Source organism: Candoia aspera, chromosome 2 (assembly GCF_035149785.1).
Source record: "Candoia aspera isolate rCanAsp1 chromosome 2, rCanAsp1.hap2, whole genome shotgun sequence".
Taxonomy (NCBI): Eukaryota; Metazoa; Chordata; class Lepidosauria; order Squamata; family Boidae; genus Candoia; species Candoia aspera.
In genome coordinates this window covers 234,049,092-234,069,777 of record NC_086154.1, presented here as the reverse complement: position 1 = coordinate 234,069,777, position 20,686 = coordinate 234,049,092, and the positions used below count along the sequence as shown (strand labels likewise).

The window sequence follows — 20,686 nt, the reverse complement described above, 5'->3', positions numbered from 1 at the left end:
AGGAATATTAGTGAGCTCATATCTAGCTGATCTGTGGGTCTTCCCTAATCTCTTTAGCCTGATCCTAAATTGAAAGACTGGTCATCTGAAGTAGAAAGGCCTCATTTTTATCTTCTGCCTGCCCAGTCTATAATAAATTCCCACAACTGTATCACCTTTCTCATTCCTTTTCTTACTCATATTTGTCTTCCTGTTAAAATAATCCAAGTTTTTCTCTACCTTCTCTGGAAAGCAAGGTTCTGTATATGTGACGCAGTCATGCCTTACTCATAAGTGCAGACTATGGATGTCTGCAATCTGCGTTCTGTATCTGAAGTACAACCGCAGACATGATACCTCAAAATTTATATGACAGAATTAGAAAAGATGAATAAATCACTAAAGTGATTAGGAACTAAAGCAATTCCCTACATAGAAAGGAATGCCATAGTGTCTTGGGCATTTTAGCTTGAAGATAAGGTGGATAAGGGAAAATACGATAAAGCTATATAAAATCATGCACAATATAGAAGTATGTGGATACAGGGAAGTTTTTCCTCTCTAAAAAATGTAGAATTTGAGGTCACTAACATAAAAAAATGCAGGAAAATTCAGGACCAAAGGAAATACATCTTTAAAGAACACGTGCTTAACCCGGAAAATTTACTACCGTCGGATGTTATCACTGAAATAGAATGTTGGGGGGATTTTTAAAGAAACTCCAATACTACATATTAAACAAACTTTAGAGTACAGTAACAAGCCATTCGGAAAACTGGAAATAATGGGCAAGCCTGTAATTCCTACCTGCACTTTAAGTAACAAGGGGCTAACAGGATAAGTAAAAGTGTGAACTACAAGAATGCAAGGAAGCTGTTGAGAATATATTAAAACAGCTGAGAACTGCTAGCGGGAATCAAGGTTTTCTAGAGAGTGGCTAGCTAACCCTAAGATACATCATAAAGGCTTATTGTTTAAGTAAAGGGTTCTATTGTGTAAGAAAAAGTGATCTCATTTATCTTTCCCTCCATATAGCATTAAAATCTTTATTAACGAATCAACAGAGGTAATATTATCAGAGTATAATGATAATAACCAATAATGTTGTGGGTGACATGCTGTAATTACAATATAGCTAATCAAATGGAGGAATTCATTTCATATGTCTTTAAGAGGGGCTGTAACCCCACTCCTCTCTGGGCTTTGCCATTGGGCTTCCGGTGCTGAAATTGTTCAATAAAATCAATTAAGCCGCCCAGAGTCACTTGCTGAGATGGGCGGCTATAGAAATGAAATGAAATGAAATGAAATGAAATGAAATGAAATGAAATCAATCAATCAATCAATCAATCAATCAATCAATCAATCAATCAATCTGCTTCAATGTAATGGTGTCCTGGTTTTCAGTTTAAATGGACTTGGAGGGTGGGGAGGGGGCACAGATTTTCTATTACATCACTATCATCAATACCAGTGTGGACAAATTTATGGAGGATCAGGCTATGTACGACTACTAATCCTGATAGCTACTTTACCTCTTAAATCGCTAGCAGCATGCCTTAAATAGTAGCTGCTAAAGAGCAGCTTTATGACGTAAGATGTTTGACTAGATAGGCTCTTCTTACATCCTAATATTCCTACACAAAGTCTGAATCCAGCTCGTTATTTTGGATCAAAACCCAAGGAGGCTAGGATGAACAATTTTCAACTTCCTTCTGCTATCTTTAAATACAGAAAAACTGTCCACACGTCCTCCCTTAGTTTTCATCTTTTTTCTTAACATGCCAGTTTATTTACTTATGCTCCCCAATCCCTTCAGCATTTCCTTTTATAACCATTCTTCTAGACACTTTCTTCCTCTTCTCTGAATATTTTCACATTTGGACAGTACTCCAGTTAAACATCTCAGTTAATATTTCTTCAAAGGGCGTAAGGCAACTTACATATGGACCTCTCTTGATTTTGTCCTCACAATAGTTACCCTGGGAGGTAGTTTAACTTGAGAGAAATTAAGTGGCCCAAAGTCACCCAGTAAGTTTTCATGGTAAATTTCCATTGCTAAGAGTTGCCTCAATCCTAGTCCAACATCTTAACAACTACACCACATTGGTATCTATTTCCTTAGTGGTTTTTGTAGATTTTGAAGAGTAATATGTAAAAGCATGTAAACATAAATGCTCTGATGCAGCTTCTGACATTTTTTCAGAATGTTTTTGATCTTCCTACATAACCACATACACCATTCTGAAGGAGAAACCCCTCCCCAGAGAAACAAATAGTGTGGGGTTTTTTTTGTTTTTTTTTGTGAGATGAGGGAGACTCAAGCCAGGATTTCCAGACAGTATGTCCTGAAACTATGCTGATTGGGATCTGTAGTCCACCACATCTGGAAGACATCAGACTAGGCAAGGATAAGTTATGAGGTCTAGGGAATCACCTTGAGCTAATCACACTATCCTAGGTTCTAAACTAATTTAGATAGTAAGGCAGAAGAAAGACTCAAGTGTGCTACCCCAAGTTCACTGGAAATAAAGCAGAATAAAGACATAATGTGTGCTCGTTATTCAGTTATTCTCCAGAATGAAAATGGCTAGCTTTCTTTAACAATACATTTGCTTGTGTTTTACAGCATTATTTCAGAATTGAAATGTTCGGATTCATACAAAATGGGATGGTTACCTGAAGTTCAGAGGCTGGTGTTTCCAAGATTTTTGCAAGCGACTCTCCTGGCTGAGCTTGTATCAGATCGACAATTAGCCTTTTTGTTCTTAATGAAAAATTCAGAAAAATTGTGATTAATAGATTGAGTCACTTTTATAGTGAGATGGGGGGTGTATAAATTTAATAATAAATAAAAATAAACATGTTAAAGACTGTTACAGTATTTTACATGTAATCATATATATGTCTATTCAGAAATAAGTCTCATTATATCAATAGAATCTACCCTTATAAGCATGCATCCTCCCTGAGGATTACTATTTATGACCCAGTGGGAGACCTCAGTAACTCTAATGAACAATGGGAATATACAATCAAAAGAGATACGGAGATCTAAAGGCATGAAGGAATGCAACCTCTATCTAGGAAAGGAATTCCAAAATCAAATCTAGAAGGTGGCAATGAATTGTTGAACACTTTCAATCATAAGTCAGTCTATTCTTGTTTTAATTGTGGTTTTATGTTTATTTTTTGTTGCATGCTATCTGGAAATGTATGTATGTATATAGTGCCTCTGAGTCAGTGTTGACTCCTGGCGACTACCTGGACAAGTCCCTGCAGTTTTCTTGTCAAAATTTCAGAACTGGTTTGCCACTGCCTGCTTCCTAGGGCAGAGAGGGTATGACTGGCCCAAGGTCACCCAGCTGACTTGATGACTAAGGCAGGACTAAAACTCACAATCTCCTAGTTTCTAGCCCAGTGCCTTAACCACTGCATCAAACTGGCTCTGGAAAGGCAGCTTTTAAAATCCTTAAATAAAATATAAGAAGGCTCCATAGCCATAATAGGCAAAAGGAATGACCTTGAGGGACAGGAGGAAGTTCTCATGAAGATAAAGGAAGGTGGGAAGCGCATTCACATTTGCAAGATTCTGTTACTATACTTATATTACAAAAATATTATTGGCCTGCAGTACTTTGGTTTGCTAGCCTGGTCTACCTTGGGCTGACATTAGCACAATGAGATTTGGGATTCATCCATATGATTCTTAGGAACCTCTTTTAACTCTGTGATTCTTAATTCCAAAATTTCTGTTGGTAAAGCAATCAGATCAGGTGATGCTTTTTTACAAGAGTTGAACTGGCCAATCAAATAGAAACTAGTAGAAGCCTCATTCCCTCTACTGCACAAAGCAAGGAGCACAGATAGTGACAAGCAACAAATACAGAATATGTTTTGATGACTATTTCCTCTGCACACAAAAACAAATCAGAAAACAAGGCTTGTATTATTAATAGATGCTTAACTTAAATTTTAAAAAAAATCATGTAAACAAACATACATACATACATACATACATACAATAACTTTTATATCCAGATATTCTTATTACTTAGAAAGTTGAGTATGTTTATTGTTGTGTTTTTCATTATTTACTGAAGGAAGTATTTTAAGTCAAATTGATACCCAAATCTACAAATAAATGTGCTCCCCAGATCAGCTTGCCTGTTGCTGCTAGGTTACCCAATTTTAGATGCTAGGCTATTCCCTGTCTATTTGCCAGGATCTTTAATGACTAAAATTAAGACTGATGTTTATAGGTTTTACTGTTGCTTTTTAAGAATGGCATCATTTGTTCATCATCATTTTAACTAAAGGTCTCATATTGAAATACTTTACATTAAGAGAAAGGGTATAATGCTGTCTCTTACACATGCCACCACTGGCACAGAACTTTGGAGTGAAATGGTAAGATAGACAAAGATGATATTCTTGATTATCATAGAGAAATGAAGTCTATATAGGCATATACATACTAGGCCTATGAAGAATTCTGGATCAAAACACAAAAAAGTACTTTGTACAGCATAGCTTCTGTCTGCAATTCCTTAAGCCAACTGCATCTTTTCCCAGGATTGTGCAGGCGCTGCAAATGGAAGCTGTGTGATCCCAGAAAAAGGTGGAGCTGCTTTAAGGAATTGCAAACAGATGCTGTATTCATGCTCCCAGACACTCTAAAGCACACCACACATAGGTAGGCAGGCAGGCAGACCAGAACACACAAAAATGAAATGGAACTCCCTTTTCTCTTCTAATAACTAAATGGCAACAGAGCATAAAAAGTAGAAGTTAATTTTCATCATATTCCTGCAGAATGACTGTGTGCTTTTTTTAGAAGGGTACTTCAAATATTTCTAACTATACAAAATCCAAGGCAGATGTTTCCTCTGGTTTCCTGTAAGTCTAATCTATATCCTGCTGCTCAGTGTCTTTTTCATACAACCTTATCATGAAACCATTTCAGTGTTCTTTCTACAGAGTTTCCAATAGCATTTTAATTTAGAGATGCCGTTAAATACCGTCATACAAATTCAACATTGCATTTAAATAACATGACAGGAATCAAGGGAATTTCTAAATGTGTATCACTGTGAATTCAGAATTTTAAGGATGATTATAAAACTTAATATTAAACCCACTGCCTATTGAACTTAAATAAAGTTCTCTCTCACACACACACACACACACACACACACACATTTATTACTGGCTAACACCTCTTCTCATCATATTGCTAAAGTATGCATAAAGATTTTCAGTGGCTAAAGAAAGCATTAGAAAGAAATCACTCTGTTTAATTGATAAAAGTCTTTTAAATACCATGTATTTTAAAAACATACTTTATCATTAGGCCCTTAATGTCTTGTTCCTCCCCTTCTGGTAAATCGTATTTCCTGGTCAGTGAAAGAGAAATTTCTGTTTTAATAAGTTGACTTAAAGTGTTTTCCTTGTTAGGGTCATTGGGATCAATAGCGCCTTCCCCTGCATAGAAAAAAAATGTTAATGATTCTAACTTTATGCTTATGTTTTTAAAAAATGCATCAGAACAAAAATAGAGAAAGACAACACCGTATAGATAATGCTTACGTTAAAAAAATATTTCAATAGGAACTAAAATTCAGGAAAATTTTGTGTATGAACAAAATATAAATAGAGTACATTTGTAGTTCAATTACTCAAACATTTATTCTGTTGCTGATAGTTATGGGAATGTAAGAAGGTAAGAAATTTATAGACAGCTCTGACTATAGAAAAGTATGTGGAATTACATGATACATGCTACTCTAATTAAAACAAATCACTCTGTGGACTGCTTTTATTAAATACTTGATTAGCATATACACTGTCATGAGTAAGGATGGCGAGCAGGGGGCTCCCATCCAGACTGTCAAGCACATGCGTAGCACTGAGGAATTGGTCAGCCATTCAAAGAGACAAGATCGGGACCGCCTTAACCTTTGGGGTTTATATGTCTGGGTTTTCCCACGCTTCTTCAGTTTATTAGGATTCCTGTTATGTACTAGCAATAAACATTAGAGACCAGTTCCTTGTCTCAGCGTGTTTCCTGGCTGTTAGAACATACACAAGACACTGGGGTTTCCCTGCTACTTCTCATACAGATATGGTATTACTGGAGATCTATGAAGAAATACAATTGCCATTTTTATTAACTAAGAATTGGAATTAATTACCTGCAAAGATATTTGACAGTCTGCAAAAATGCATGTGTGCTTTTTCTAGTAATCAGTTCTGGCATTAACTTCTGATTTTCGTATTCACATATACATATGCAGTTTATATACTTTTCAGCTGGCAAAACACCAGCTAAAAAATGAATCTAATCATATGCTGATAGAAAGGAGGACAAACCTAATAATTAAATGTAGAGTCACCATGGGACTCTAACTGTACTGCAAGTTCTGGAGGAGAAGAAACATATTTATTGACAATGCTGGAAGAAGCTGAAATGTGTCTTCCAGATCTCTACCGTTTTTAAAGTGCAAGAACTAGGTGTTCAGGAATAAGCAGCTTTGAATTTTGAGTCACAAGCCTGTAGAGCATATCTTACTATCATCTTCTTTCCCAGCAGACTGTGACGGCAGATATGGAGGAGAAATGTCTTGTTATGTTACTAGCCAGGCTCCTAGACCAAACCTTAAGTAGAATGTGTACTGCCTCAAATATAATCTTCTCTTTATTAATTCTGAACTTGATTTCAAGAAACATACCCCTTTCCCTGTCCATACATCAGCTGAGGCAATACCTGAGCTACACTGTTAAGAAAATATATGCATTCAGTCCACCTTGATGTGGAAACGCTCTGAACTGAGATCATGAAAAAACTGAGTGTTTTCAAGGGTGTGTGGGTGTCATATGGATAGCTGTGCTGCCTCCATCATAAAAGAAGGAAACAAACTTTGAAACAAACAAAACATCCTGAGAATTTGCATTAACCCAAACAAAAATATTGCTCTAGTTCAATTTTGCTATTTCTTTTAAATCTAAGCACAAGTTATATCTTTTAGTTGCCTTTTTGTGGTTTTGTTGCATTTTCTTACCAAGAAAAGTCTCTACATCAGGAACTTCTCCCAGCCCTTGCAAGAGTTCATTTAGGACATCATTTCGGTCTGGAGCAATGGCATCCTGATGTTCTATCAATAGCTGTAAATGAGTTTATACTTGTTAAAACTACTGGGACAGGTCTGATGTTTCCACACACTAATATTTGCTTAAATACAGAACCAGAATGATAATAATATAAATTGAAATAATCATAAAACCAGAAATGGATCATGAAAAAGCATTGCAGGAGACATTATGGTAGAAGGAAATTCAATATATATCCATGAGGAAAAATTCCAAATTCATATTCATATGGAGGAAATAATCTCCATTTCGCATGAACAAGCAATAAATCAAACCACTGTGAAATGTTTTTTCAATGCCGTTTTAGAAAACAATAGAATTTGTATACAAGAAAGACATACAATCCTAAAATACACTCCTTAATTTTTGAAATGTACTTTACTCCACCAATTTTTTATTTAAAGCTGCTATTGTATGTGCAAAAGTGTGCTCTTCATCCAAAAGAAGTATAGAAAAAAATATTTTATTAACATTACCATTATTCACTTTCAGATTAATTGGATTTGATTAATACATAGAATTGTCACTATCCTTAAAGACACTGGGCACAAAAATCATATGATAAAATATTAGTAAATGAAACCAAATCAAATATTTGATTTGAAGAATTCATTAAGAGAGGATTCTATTTAATGTATTATTTTCCATTCTCTATTACCAATCTTTGGCTCCTACAAAATACCTCGTTTCACAGTTGAGAATATTAATGGATAGCATCTGTTGGCAGAAGCAGCTACGTGCCAATGAACTGGGAGAGGGCAATTTTTGATTTCCCCCAGCAAACATCCTACTGAACTGAGGAACCCCACAGTAAAAAATTGGGGGGAGGTGGGAAATTATCCTCTTCTACTCTGCCAGTGGAGGATTATTCTGTTAGATGCCATTTGCTACATTTCACCCTTGCTATATTTGGTATGTTACTGCATATTTTTCATAGTAGTCTCTTTAAAATTGTTTTAAAAAAGAAAAATCAATCCTTCTCTGCAAGGTTCCAAATGTGTCGCTGCAGGAATCTTACATATTTCAGTTTCAGGAGACTAGGCAATGGGCTAGAAACCGGGAGACTGAGAGTTCTAGTCCCGCCTGAGGCGTGAAAGCTGGCTGAGTGACCTTGGGCCAGTCACACTCTCTTGCCCAACTCACCTCACAGGGTTGTTGTGGGGAAAATAGGAGGAGGAAGAAGTATTAGGTATGTTTGCCGCCTTGAGTTATTTATAAAAAATAATAAAGGCGGGATAGGAAATAAATAAAAAGGCTACAGGATGAGGAGCAGTTAAAATTGAATATGCTTTTCAAATGATTAAAGCAGTAATTTCAACCTAATGTTTTTAGAAAAAAAGATGTTGCGTTAACTTTTCACCCATGCTTTTCCTACAGTCAGCAAGTATTAGCTCTTATCAGAGGAACTATATCCACAGCCATAAATAACCATTAGGGATGCAGCTGTGCTTCTTCAAGTTAGAATTTTTTTTTAAAGTCCAAGATGTCATCCTTGAAAGAAATATTAATAGATAAATATAAACAGTATGACCACACAGCTTGATTTCCTCTAATTAGCCTGCCTACAGTCAGTAATGTTATTTGTGCTGTAAGAAATAGGGAAGGCTATGATAATAAATAACCCCCATTAAATAACTATCATTATTTAACATTTCTCAAATTTGTTTTTTCTAAGTACAGCCACACTACGAATATCATATTATAACCACAAAATCTAGCTATCCTAAGCTGAAAGTATCTGCCTCGCTATCTGTAAAAATAAGTGTATAATAAGTATTACATAAAAGAACAGTATTAAATTTGGAACTGCGAAGATCAAACCTGAATAATTTTAATCTTTCAGGAGGCTAAATATTCAATCATTAAATTATACCACATTTTTATACTGCAAAAAAGGAAAAAAACTAGAGAACTAGAAACACTTTATAGAGGAGTGAAGGGGAATTTGAACTCAGATTTTAGATCTTCCTTTACCACTGCAATTCCAGTTTTCTCTTATTTGGATTGCCCATTATATTCTTCTTTGAATTAATATTTAAAGAAGGCATGGTTAGAGTTAGTACTTTTATCCTTAATACACCTAAGATTCTTAAGTTTTAACATACAGTATAGTGCTACAGACTTCTAAAACTACTATATCAGTTAAACAGAATATGTTCCTACGCTCTTTTTAGAATGACTGTTACTGTAGATCACTGAGGAAAAGGAATAACCATCAAACCAGACCATCTGTTATATTATAACCACATTCTCAATCTACCACATTTATTCATTTGAATAAGCAAGCAGGAAAGTAAGGCAGTCTTCTAAGATTCTACAATATGCTTCCCCCCCCCCACTTTTATTAACAAAAGGCAGGGTACCTAGTGTCCTCCGTGTGGCTTTGATTTACAGATATGACAGTCCCTCAGCACTGGCCACACTTATTGCGGGTGAAAAGAGTTGAAGTTGGAGAATGTGGTTTGTCACAAGAATGCAACACTAGAAATTCTAGCAAAGCTTACAAAACTAAAATGCAGATGCTCTGGAACACAGCCAATCCTAGAAACAGATCCATATGGAACATACTTCTTCAGAACCCAATTACCCTCTCATTCTTTTTAAAGATTTCTTTATATGTACGTAACAGCTCTTGTTTAAAACTAACATCCTGAAGAAGTATAAAAAAAAGGGGGGGGAAGTCTGCTATGCAACTGTAATCCCCTTCCGATCTATATAAATTATAAATGATTAGGCAAAAATTAAAAAAAAAAAAATTAAAACAGCTCTGTGGCTCAACTTTCCCAAAGAATTCGACTAAGAATCTAAACAAATGGCTCAATTCATCCTGCGGTTTAGTTTACAGATCTTACTCAAACCTCAGTGTTTAAAAACTAAAAAGAGAACATTCCATACCTTGTTTGCAGGGCAGTCAACATGACATACAACGCTAATTTAGAGAGCAAGAAAATGCTCACAATCTGCAGTTGTTTGCTTTTGGAGAAATGCATTTTAGGAGTTCTCTTTGTTTAATCCCTTTGAAAGGACTGTAATACAGAACTAGATTAAGAGTCTGTGAATAATGTTTTAAAAAGTGGTAGTTCTGCCATTCATCTGTTCTTTATCCAACAGCAACAACACACAAGGCACACTTCATTCAAAATAATTAATTTCCATGAAGTAATAATTCCAAAAATACAGTTATATCTGACACTCGTATATTTAAAAAAATGTTATTACACTGAAAAGCACTACACAATCAGAAGCACAAGGCTTATTCCTGCACTTTCTTCCAATAATTGTTATATGTACGGATTGTCTTTGTTCACACTCAGAAAAAGGAAAATGACAACCACAATTCATCTTCTCTTATAAAATTCTATTGAATACTCTTGAACATTTCTTAAGTAACATACTGTATATATAAGATATTACATCCTCATTAACATCTCCAAGTATTTGTTCAAATCCTCAGGTTCTCATAGGAATCTAATTCCAATAGGAAGAAAATGGTGGGTTTCCATTATCAAATTATACATTTTATATTTTCAGCCCCACAGTGCCCAAAACTTAAAACTTATCCTTTCCTTTGTATGCACTTACTGAATGAGTGTTGATAATTTCTTCAATAGAAATATATATTACTGGCTTACTAAGAGTCACCATATCAGAATATTCATCAATATTGAATTTTTCTTCAGGTTCGGGAACCACACATGCTGCTTGAAAAAAATTCCTAAGGTGAAAAAGGAATAGATTTTCAGAACACTACATATATATGCCATCAATACCCTAAAGGTAACGGTAAAGGTTTCCCTTGACGTAAAGTCCAGTCGTGTCAATACCCTACTCAGTGCTTAAATCTAGAATAGGATGGTTTTCTAACTATATATGGAGAAAAAGCATTTTAAGATAAATCTTCTCCTTAGCATTAACTTAAAGGAGTCAATTACTTAAGTAGTTGCATCTATTTTCAAGTTTATGGAGAAGCCTGAAAAAAGATGGGCTGTTTTAATGAATAGCAGAAAAGCACTGTGCTCATGCATGGTCTGAATCCTCCTGAGAAAATTTTGAAGCATGCTCAGCCCTAACAAGAATGCAGATTCTGGCTGAGTGTTAAGAAAAGCTTTTGTATAGAAGATCAGTTTGACAGAGGAAAGGAATTTTTTCTTCATTGGATAAATTCCAATGCTAGGGTTGCTTTAATCTAGATTCCAGCAGTAAGTAGGGGATTGGACTTGATGACCCTTCTAATTTTATGCAATTCAAAATCTTTTACCACCAAAAGTATTTATCACAGTAGTAAAATGCAAAAAGCAAGAAAAAGTTAAAGAAATTAAAAGGCTGTTAATTTGTCTAATATTTCAGCTTACAAACAGTTAAATGAATACAATTTTAATAAGATTTCAAACATGTGTTGGAACCGTTCACTGATGTATGGGGCTTTTCCAACTAAGAGAGCAGTTGGAAAGTAAATTTGCTTGGATCAAAAAACGTTTATTTTCCCCAAACATTTCAGCAATATATCAAGATGCAATTTTTTAATTGCCTAACAAAATAGCAGAGATGGGCACAATACATTACTTGGGTGGGAAATACCTCCTATATTATTAAAAAGGTTTTATTGTGCTTGAGAAGAACATTAACTTTTATATTACTTGCCAAGGTGTGTGTACCTGGATGGGAAAATCCATAAAAATATCAGTGGGATTCAATTCATATTACTAGCTGGTATAGGAAGATTATGAAGACAGAAAGAAAAGCCTTTTGTTTTCTTCAGCAGGAAGTCAAATCCCATTAAACCTATATCTAAATAAATGAGTGATGTGTAGAAGAGATCCTTTTATCTCACACTTTATAGTACATGCCCATATTTAGATAAGTACAAACCTGAATTTTTCGTATGTTTGGGAGAGGTAACTGTTCATTGATGAGAGATGAGCATTTTCCCCCTCAAAGAGATTATTTGATGCAGCATGTTGAAGGACTTTGGCTACACAACCTAAATTTCTCCTCTGATCAGAATGTATCTGGCCTCCAGCAGTCATGTCAATGATGTCAAAACCATCAGGTGCAACAATAGCTGGATTCATAAACCGATAGTATAGGAGATTTCCAACAATCTATGGGGGAAAGAACACTGTTAGATACCTCTACTTGGCATATTTATTCACAGATTTAGCCCTACTTCTTAAACAAATGAAATTGGTTATATACTACAAGCTGGAGAGGGAAAATCAAGTGATAAAATAAAAATGGTTTGGATCAAACCTATGATGCACATGACTTCATCACTTATCTGAAAATATAACTGATACTTTAGGACAGTACACATCTACTATAAGGAAAGTAAACATTCTCAACATTTTTGGCAATTGTTTATAGATATTTATGTAAGAATGAAGATGTACGTAAGAAAATTAGCTCTTTCCCCCCAATAATTACTTGCAAAAAAGGGGGAGGCCAAGAGTGTGACTGAATTTTGTTTATAAGACATTGAATGTGAATGGGTGGGAGGTGCTAATGGATATAGACAACCTACTAAAAGTCATGGATCTTCTGAACATCAGTTGCTTGGGAGGAACCGTTTGGTGAATTTTAATTCTTGTTGTAATGCCAAAAAAGCATTTCTCTGTCTTTTCTTCCTTTCCTCTTCTTTATCCTACTTCCTTCACCTCATTTACATCCAATTCCCTTCCTTTCCTGGTACAAATATTTATTCCCCCTTCCTGTTTTCTTCATTCTGTTGTTTCTTTTCTTCTCAAATTCTGGCAGGTGTATGTATACACATATGCTTATCTGCTACCCAAATGTTTATGGGGAGGAGGAAATCTTTGGGATTGGCTTCAGCTGGAGTTGGCAATGTAGGCTGACAAAATTGAAAACCAGGCATGATTTTTTTCCGTCTACACTTCCTTTGTGGTGTGGTGGGAGGGGAAGATTGTCTTAAATTCAGGGTTATCTTCCTTTTTAGCAAACACTGTATTTATTATAGATAGACGTTTCTTTTAAGTATACCTTAAATAGTAGATGCTGTCAAGGTAATTGGCGAAGAAAACCACACTGAGTCAGACTGCAACTCTAGTTCCTTTATTGTTTTCTACCATATACAGAATCTTACCAGACTAAAGGCTCCTTAACTGAGCTAAAGGGAAAAATACTCTTGGGAATCTAGGGCATTGCTGGTCTAACTTTCTTCCTTGCCCCGCACCCCCTGCATTCTCCAAGCCATACAAGCTGATAGAATGCTTATCAGCCTGGAATGTGCTCTCTTCTTCCCCAGCTCTGACCTCCATCACATCACCACCCTCCTCAAGGAGACATTCCATCACAGATGCATTGAGTATTGTGTTTTGTCAAAACAGTAACATATGAATGATCTACTTCCCCCAAATTATTGGAGGAGTGATCAGTCTTTCCGGTTTTATGTAAAAAAGACCCCAAACCCAGCCTTTCCAAGCTGTGATAAAAATGGTCTACAAAGTGTAGCAATTAATACACAGTGACTTCATTTTTTTACCCATTTCATACTAATAAATAAGACAGCTATCTTTGGCAGAGTAATTCAACTGCATAGCGGGGGGGGGGCAGGGAGATGTCTAAGTTAAAACATCTCCTTCCATTTTTCTCTTTCTCTTCTCTTTTCCAGCATATTAAATGGCCATATGCTGAGTATAGTAAGACATGCGTTTTGAAGTTTTAGAAGAAGCAACTTGACAGTAAAGTATATCTTTACCATGATATAAAAATTTAGAGTTGAAACAAACTTTGTACCTCTTTAATCATGCAATATTAAAGACTGCCTAAAGAGCAGAGCAAGAGCCAGTTTGGTGTGGTGGTTAAGTTATCAGGCTAGAAACTGGGAGATTGTGAGTTCTAGTCCCGCCTTAGGCACAAAGCCAGCTGGGTGACCTTGGGCCAGTCACTCTCTCTCTCAGCCCTAGGAAGGAGGCAATGGCAAACCACTTCCAAATAAAACACCTTGCCAAGAAAACTGCAGGGCCTAATCCAGGCAGTCACCAGGAGTCAACACTGACTCAAAGGCACCAAAAAAAACAAAACAAAAACCCAACAACAACGAGTTGTTGAAGCAACAAAAGCCCCACCTAAATGTGCAGAGAGCTCAAACTTGATCCTGAATTATATGGAGAGCTCCAGTTGCATTCAAGTTAACCTCCCGCCAGAACTCATAGAGACTAGAAAGGTGGGGGAATTGCAAGCTCAGCCCTCTTCTCTATCTTTTTTGAACCCTTCACACATTCAGGCAAATGCTTGACCCTATTGTGAGGCAAGTATTCTGCATGGCTCAATTGCTTCAGCTCTCTAGGTTGGATAAAATATCACATTGGCACATTATACAGTACAAGCATTTTCAAACCAAGAAAAATGCAATAATTAATTTGTTCCACATTACTATATTTAGGGTCATAAATTGTTTTTAAGGATTTATAGATAAACCAGACATAGAAACAAAGTTAAAAATATGTTATGGTTTTTATTTTAAAGGCTACTGAATCCTGCACTAAATCCCCTTTACTCACAACTGACAAAAATTGCCAGGCATTCCCTGCCATTTTGAGGGAGGACACACACATGTCCAGTACTGTAGGCCTAAAACAGGTTTAATGTAGTTTGAAAAAAGAAAAATAAACACCCCTAACCCAGAAAAATGCAATTATTATTTGTAACTGATTACATACTTATATCCTGCAATTTAGGATATAAATCTTACTAAAGCACCTTATAAGCTATACTACCATTATAAATAAAAGCACAATCATTAATTTTAAAAACACCCCATTTGCATGAATATGACCCCACCCATATTGCATTATCAAAAGAGGTTAAGTACCACTATGGTCACTTAATTTTTATCTAAGAAAAGAGTTTTCATATAGAATTGTCATGTTTTTAAAAACATGAAATTAGTATCCTTGAATTTTTATCCTGGTTCTCCTAAGTTACTCTGTACCCCAATACAAAGAAAATCCCCTTTCATATACTTAGAAAGTACAATGATGCTGTTGAATCACCCTTGCAAATCTACCTTTAACAGCTCATCTTCTGTTGCATCTGGGAATTTCTCATGAAGTGAGTTCTTCAGAACTTTGGCTATATATCTCATTCCATAACTACATGCAAAAACAGATGAAAAAGGAAAAAAGTGGAGACAGGATGAAAAAGAATTTAAGTCAACCAAAAAAGAAAAACGAAATGTCGCATTTAAAAACTTTAGAAATAAACAAAACAAGATGATATATCCAAAAAGTAAAAAAAAAGAAAGTACATTATGAATGCTTATTAAATCTAAAGTATGGGTTTGGTAATAATTTACTCTCTGCTGGTAAAATATCATTACAGGTAGTCCTTGACTTACGACCACAACTGGGACCAGAACTTCGGTTGATAAGTGATGCAGTCATTCAATGAAGCATCACATGACCACATGACCTGATTTTATGACCTTTTTTGCCACAGCTGTTAAGCGAATCACGTGGTCATTAAGCGAATCTGGCTTCCCCCATTAATTTTGCTTGCTGGAAGCCAGCTGAGAAGTTGTAAATGGTGATCATGTGACCCTGGGATGCTGCAACCGTCATAAATACATGCCGGTTGCCAAGCGCCCAGATTTTGATCAAGTGACCACAGGGACACTGCAGTGGTCTTAAGTGTGAGGACCAGTTGCAAGTCACTTTTTCCAGTGCTGTTGTAACTTTGAATGGTCGCTAAATGAATGGTTGCAAGTCGAGGACTACCTGTACAAATTAAAACATTTGAGGAATTACAAAATAACATTGCATTTTATTCAAGAGTTCCACCAACATTCTTAGAGGTCCCTGCACTTACGGCATTAAGTTCAGAGATGAGAATATGGAGGCAAGGACTTTATCTGTTACGGCTCTGAGGCTCTGAATTGAGGACTCTAGTCGATTCACTACTTCAGGATGTGTCAAGGCTTGTTCTGTTGTTACATCATAGGGTAATTTGCTACAAACAGAGAGAGGAAAATGATAAACTACAGAGCACAGAGAAGAATTAAATTTTTAATTGAACATTATTTTAAAATGATAATTAAGCTATTTGATAACCTACTGAATTTGCTGGACTGATTATTTGTATAATAATTTTAACAATATTAAAGCATTATTTTTCTATGAACTTATTGAGACTTCTCCGATAATCTTTCAGACTGCCATGTCCTAAGTCACTTCCACTTTCCAAGGCTTTCCCTTTTTGAATAGATTTTTATATTTATTTATATATCAAATTTAGTCACCACCCATCTCACTCGGAGATGTTTAAGTACTGTTCGCATGTCATTCTTATTATTATGGCTGTGAATCAGCTTAGTTTAGGTATATTTCATTATTATCTATCAGACCAGCAGAGTTTTTTTTATATGAAATTATTGTACTTTTGTACTCAAAGCCTGTCTTTGAGGCAGAAGGGTCTCATTCAGCAGAAACAAAGAGGCCTCCAAATACAGCAAAGATTATGTTCCATGTTTGGAAATAGTAATATTAAACCCAGAACATAAACCTATGTAAAATGAACTGCTGTCTTTAAGCATTTCAGTCAAATAACACTAGCTTTTTAAATTTACAATGCTAAAAGATTTTGTACTCCATTGTTTTAGTGACATAGCTTACTTAAGAAGATCTATCTATGTGCTCAGTGAGAGTTGACACTAATTGATGGCATATAATCAGTCCATCAAATCAAAGTTTACTTATCTACTATATGTTTGCAACTTATACAGATTACATGCCATTATGTTTCTGAATGACTGTCATTTAGTACACGTTTTGAGATTAAATAAATACAATCTATTTTAAATCTTCACATTAATTTAATGTCACTATTTTTTCAGAGCCTGAAGAAATACTAAAGTTGAAAAGCACTAAGAAGACTTCCTAATCATTTACTACATTTTAATATAACCTTCTCCAGTCTAGGACCCTCCAAATATATTGGACTTCAACTCACATAATTTCATTTGTTACTAGTGACCCATACATTCGCTATTTTTGTCATCTATTCTGTCAGAATCCTTCCCTTTCATTCCCACTTTTGCAAGAGCACCTACAGATGCTGAAAAAAACCCAGTTTTATTTATCCATTGCATACTGACCTGGCCTCTCCAGTTTGCATTTCCAACTGGTTTACCCATGCTTTGTACACTTCCACAGGACTTGTATTGATGACTAGGGATTTGTCATCCATTATGTCCTTTACCACTGATGACAATAGCTGACGCAGAGTATTCTGCCCTCGTGCACCTCGATTGAAGCTAACAACCATCTTTATGACTGTAGGATTTCCTGTGACAATATCCTGAATCTGATCTACTTTAGAGCTGCAGTAAAGAAAATTAGCGACATTTATATTTTGACCGCAGACATCAAATCCATACTTTTTTGCTTTCGTAGTGAGATTTTTTTTTTAATGAAACACAATTTTGCAACACTATTCTATTTAATGCAAGGATTAATAAGATGAAGGAACGTTTTGAAACATAAATGTAGACCATAGCTTGTACTCAAATCATTTCTGCTGAAGTTTACAGCCTGATCCTTAAATCTGCTTTAATATGATGCAAGCATCCTTTGTTGAGCAACCAGAAGCAACTTCCCACTTTCCCTGCCATGAAAAACCCATTATATCCACTAGACAAGTTAAAGGAAATGTAATAGTGCATAGCTTTTCTCTACTGTGTCTATTCAAATAAATATTAAAAAGTGAAGGGAGTTAATATACACACTTTATTTCTTCCTCTAGAGCAGTTTTAAACAGCTTCAGAAGTAAGTATTCTTCTCGTTGATTAGAAGCATAATTGTACAATGTGAAGATAACTGTATCCATAAACTTAGTGGATTTGTTCTGGGGCATCTGGAAGATGAGCTTTGCCAAATAAGTTGGATTAGTCTGTGGAAAGAATATTAGAGTTACTAGAATAAAACACCAACAAAAATGTATTTTTCAACAGACTATTTATTACTTATGAGAAATCTAAACTGTTCTTAATATATACTGTATAAATTTATACTTATACTAATGATTGAAAATTCTCTTGTAAAAGTGTTACCATTAGACTAGAAACCAAAATTAATTACATTATTCTACTTACATAAAATATATTGTGCCAAACTAATGCAGTACTCTTGCAAAGTCTTTTCAGTTGATACTATTGCCAGAACTAAATGTAATTATACCCAAATTTGTTATATACATTTTAATAAGAGCAAAATCTTTAGATACATGACAGTAATTTTTATCAGCACAGCTTCAGGGTAGACACACTGATGTCAAGCTTCTCTTTCACTGTGTAAGTAATTATAGCAACCTCCAATGTTCACACAAATGAATATTGCAAAGGCATAATATTATGTATAATATTGCAATCTGAAATCATTCCCCCCCATCAGATGTTCAAGGAGATACTCATAACTTAATTCCAAACAGCCCTTCAGCTTTGAAAAGGGAGGGACTATGGTTGGCTTCAATAAATATTCATCATCTACATTCAACATCTGCTCTTCCACATCCTATCAGCAAAATCACTTCACCAGCATTATTTTCACCAGATCTAAATACATCCCTGCAGCTCTTTCATCCTGGGTATTAAACTTTCTTGGCATATATCATTCTCTGAGCTCCAAAATTTTCTCAGACGTTGAAATGGCTGCTACTCCTACTAGACTAAACATTTGAGTAACCATTTTGGGGGGTGATGGTCCCTTGGCCTTTCAGATATGCAATCAGTGGGCAGGGCCATGACAAAGAATGGGGGAGGGGATAGGTCAAAAACTATATGATTTTTTTATCATGCATTTAATAATTGCTCATCTGTCAAATTTATAAAAGGGATATACTCAAAACTTTAAGGGGTTGCAAGCAGCTATGGAGCCTGAGGTTATATACCTCTTAAATGCACATGATTCAGATTTAGCACATGCTGTTCTCTGTTAGGAAAAGAGAATGTAGCTACAGCAATAAGTTTGGAATAGGTCATATAACAAGCTCCTCAATTCTGGATTGATTCTAAAACCTGCAAGGAAAAGGGAACTCAGAAAAGAAAACCCCATTGTACATATACACAAAATATGTCTGTATATAATTGAGCGTAAGTCATGTATATGCAGTGGTTGGGGCAAGTAGACTGAAAGATGAGTACTGTGGCATAAGCCCCACCCCTTCTGCATGATGTTTCATTATGTGCACATACAAAAAGGGTGGTGTTTGTGGCCCATTCTGACAAAAGCAGCAAGATCCTGTGGACACCCCAGTGCATGTGTATTAGCAAAGTGCAACAATGAGCACCCTTCAACACAAGGAAAAAAAGAAAAGATGAAACATACTGTAGTGTTCAGCCCTATTAAAACAAAATTTGATTTGCACTCCTAGTGTCTGTGTGTAGGGACTGAAGAGCTGGCTTCTGTCTCAATTACACTGTAACAAATTGGTTTGGCTTCAAAAACTGCTACTGCCAGAGCCAATAAAAAAGAACGTTTGTGATCCTCTACATTATAAATCCTCAGTTACTGATAACTCACTTGAAGAAGGTAGAATAAGTGCTGATAGGCCTCCAGTTTTTTTCTCCTCTCTTTGCTCAAGCCTTTGATACCTTGCTTTTCCCCAGTTACCATCTCTTCCAGCTGGTTTTTGCTTTTTTTGTTCAGCTTCTTGCTATGTGACACAACATCCTGAAAAATTAAAGCCATACCAACATTTCAAATCTGGTATTTGGTACAAATGTAAGTTTTTATTCATGTCAAATAAATTCATTTCAATTTAGCATTTTGAGAGAAGTTCATCGTATGGCTCTGAATACCTCAGCAGTGACAAAAATAAAACCACCATGAGAAAAATCTAACAACCAGCCCCTGAAAATGAAGACTTTCAATGCTTAAAGCCAAGCTACAAGCTCCAGCAACAGAAATGTAATCTCTTATAAGAGACAGCTTGAATGAGGTCTGGCAATGGAGAAGAGGAAGAGACAGTGTAAGATTGGGGTTTCCAAACTTGAAGCCTGGTGGGCCCATTTGTAATTTTGGGATATCTTGTAGGTGCTCAACAGAATTGCTGAGTGCTAGAAGGTACAAAGCATCAATTTAACAGAACATTATACTGCCTCACCACTGCTTTACCTTTTTTTTTTCTGACAGGTTAGCATATTTTCCAATTAACTTCTGGTTTTAGTGCCCTTATTTTTATTTTCTGAGAAAATTTACAGGACCCATTGAGGCCAAGTGACATTCTTGTGAATAAGCATGCATGGTGAAAGATGCTACTTAGCAGCTTGCCAGCTTCCATCCACTCCTTTTTTTCAATTAGAAAAATTCATTAAAAATGTAAAAAGCCATGGCAGCAAATCTGGCAGGAACCAAGGGAGGTATTCTCAGGCAGATTGGTGCTGATGTCTGTTAGAGCTGACTGTTACATTCAAATGGATGTAAATCGATGTAATTTACATAATTTGCATTACTTATGTAATCTGGTTAGGTATCTAATTTAAGAAATTATGTTATATCGCTGGCGTTACACTAATGATGTAATTGATATAACTAACATAATTATG

At 35.7% G+C, this 20,686-nt stretch overlaps 1 protein-coding gene across 2 annotated transcripts in view; it reads right to left on the bottom strand.

Moving 5' to 3' along the window:
- Positions 1-20,686, bottom strand: part of IQGAP2 (IQ motif containing GTPase activating protein 2) — a 166,299-nt gene that overhangs the window by 12,156 nt on the left and 133,457 nt on the right. For both annotated transcript variants that reach the window (XM_063295538.1, XM_063295539.1), the window contains 10 exons: positions 19,662-19,811; positions 17,870-18,033; positions 17,240-17,464; positions 15,955-16,095; positions 15,155-15,239; positions 11,998-12,230; positions 10,711-10,843; positions 7,041-7,143; positions 5,322-5,463; positions 2,659-2,746 (listed from right to left, as the gene is read on the bottom strand). In XM_063295538.1, the coding sequence (XP_063151608.1) occupies positions 2,659-2,746; positions 5,322-5,463; positions 7,041-7,143; positions 10,711-10,843; positions 11,998-12,230; positions 15,155-15,239; positions 15,955-16,095; positions 17,240-17,464; positions 17,870-18,033; positions 19,662-19,811 (1,464 nt within the window). The remainder of the gene's footprint in view (positions 1-2,658; positions 2,747-5,321; positions 5,464-7,040; positions 7,144-10,710; positions 10,844-11,997; positions 12,231-15,154; positions 15,240-15,954; positions 16,096-17,239; positions 17,465-17,869; positions 18,034-19,661; positions 19,812-20,686) is intronic.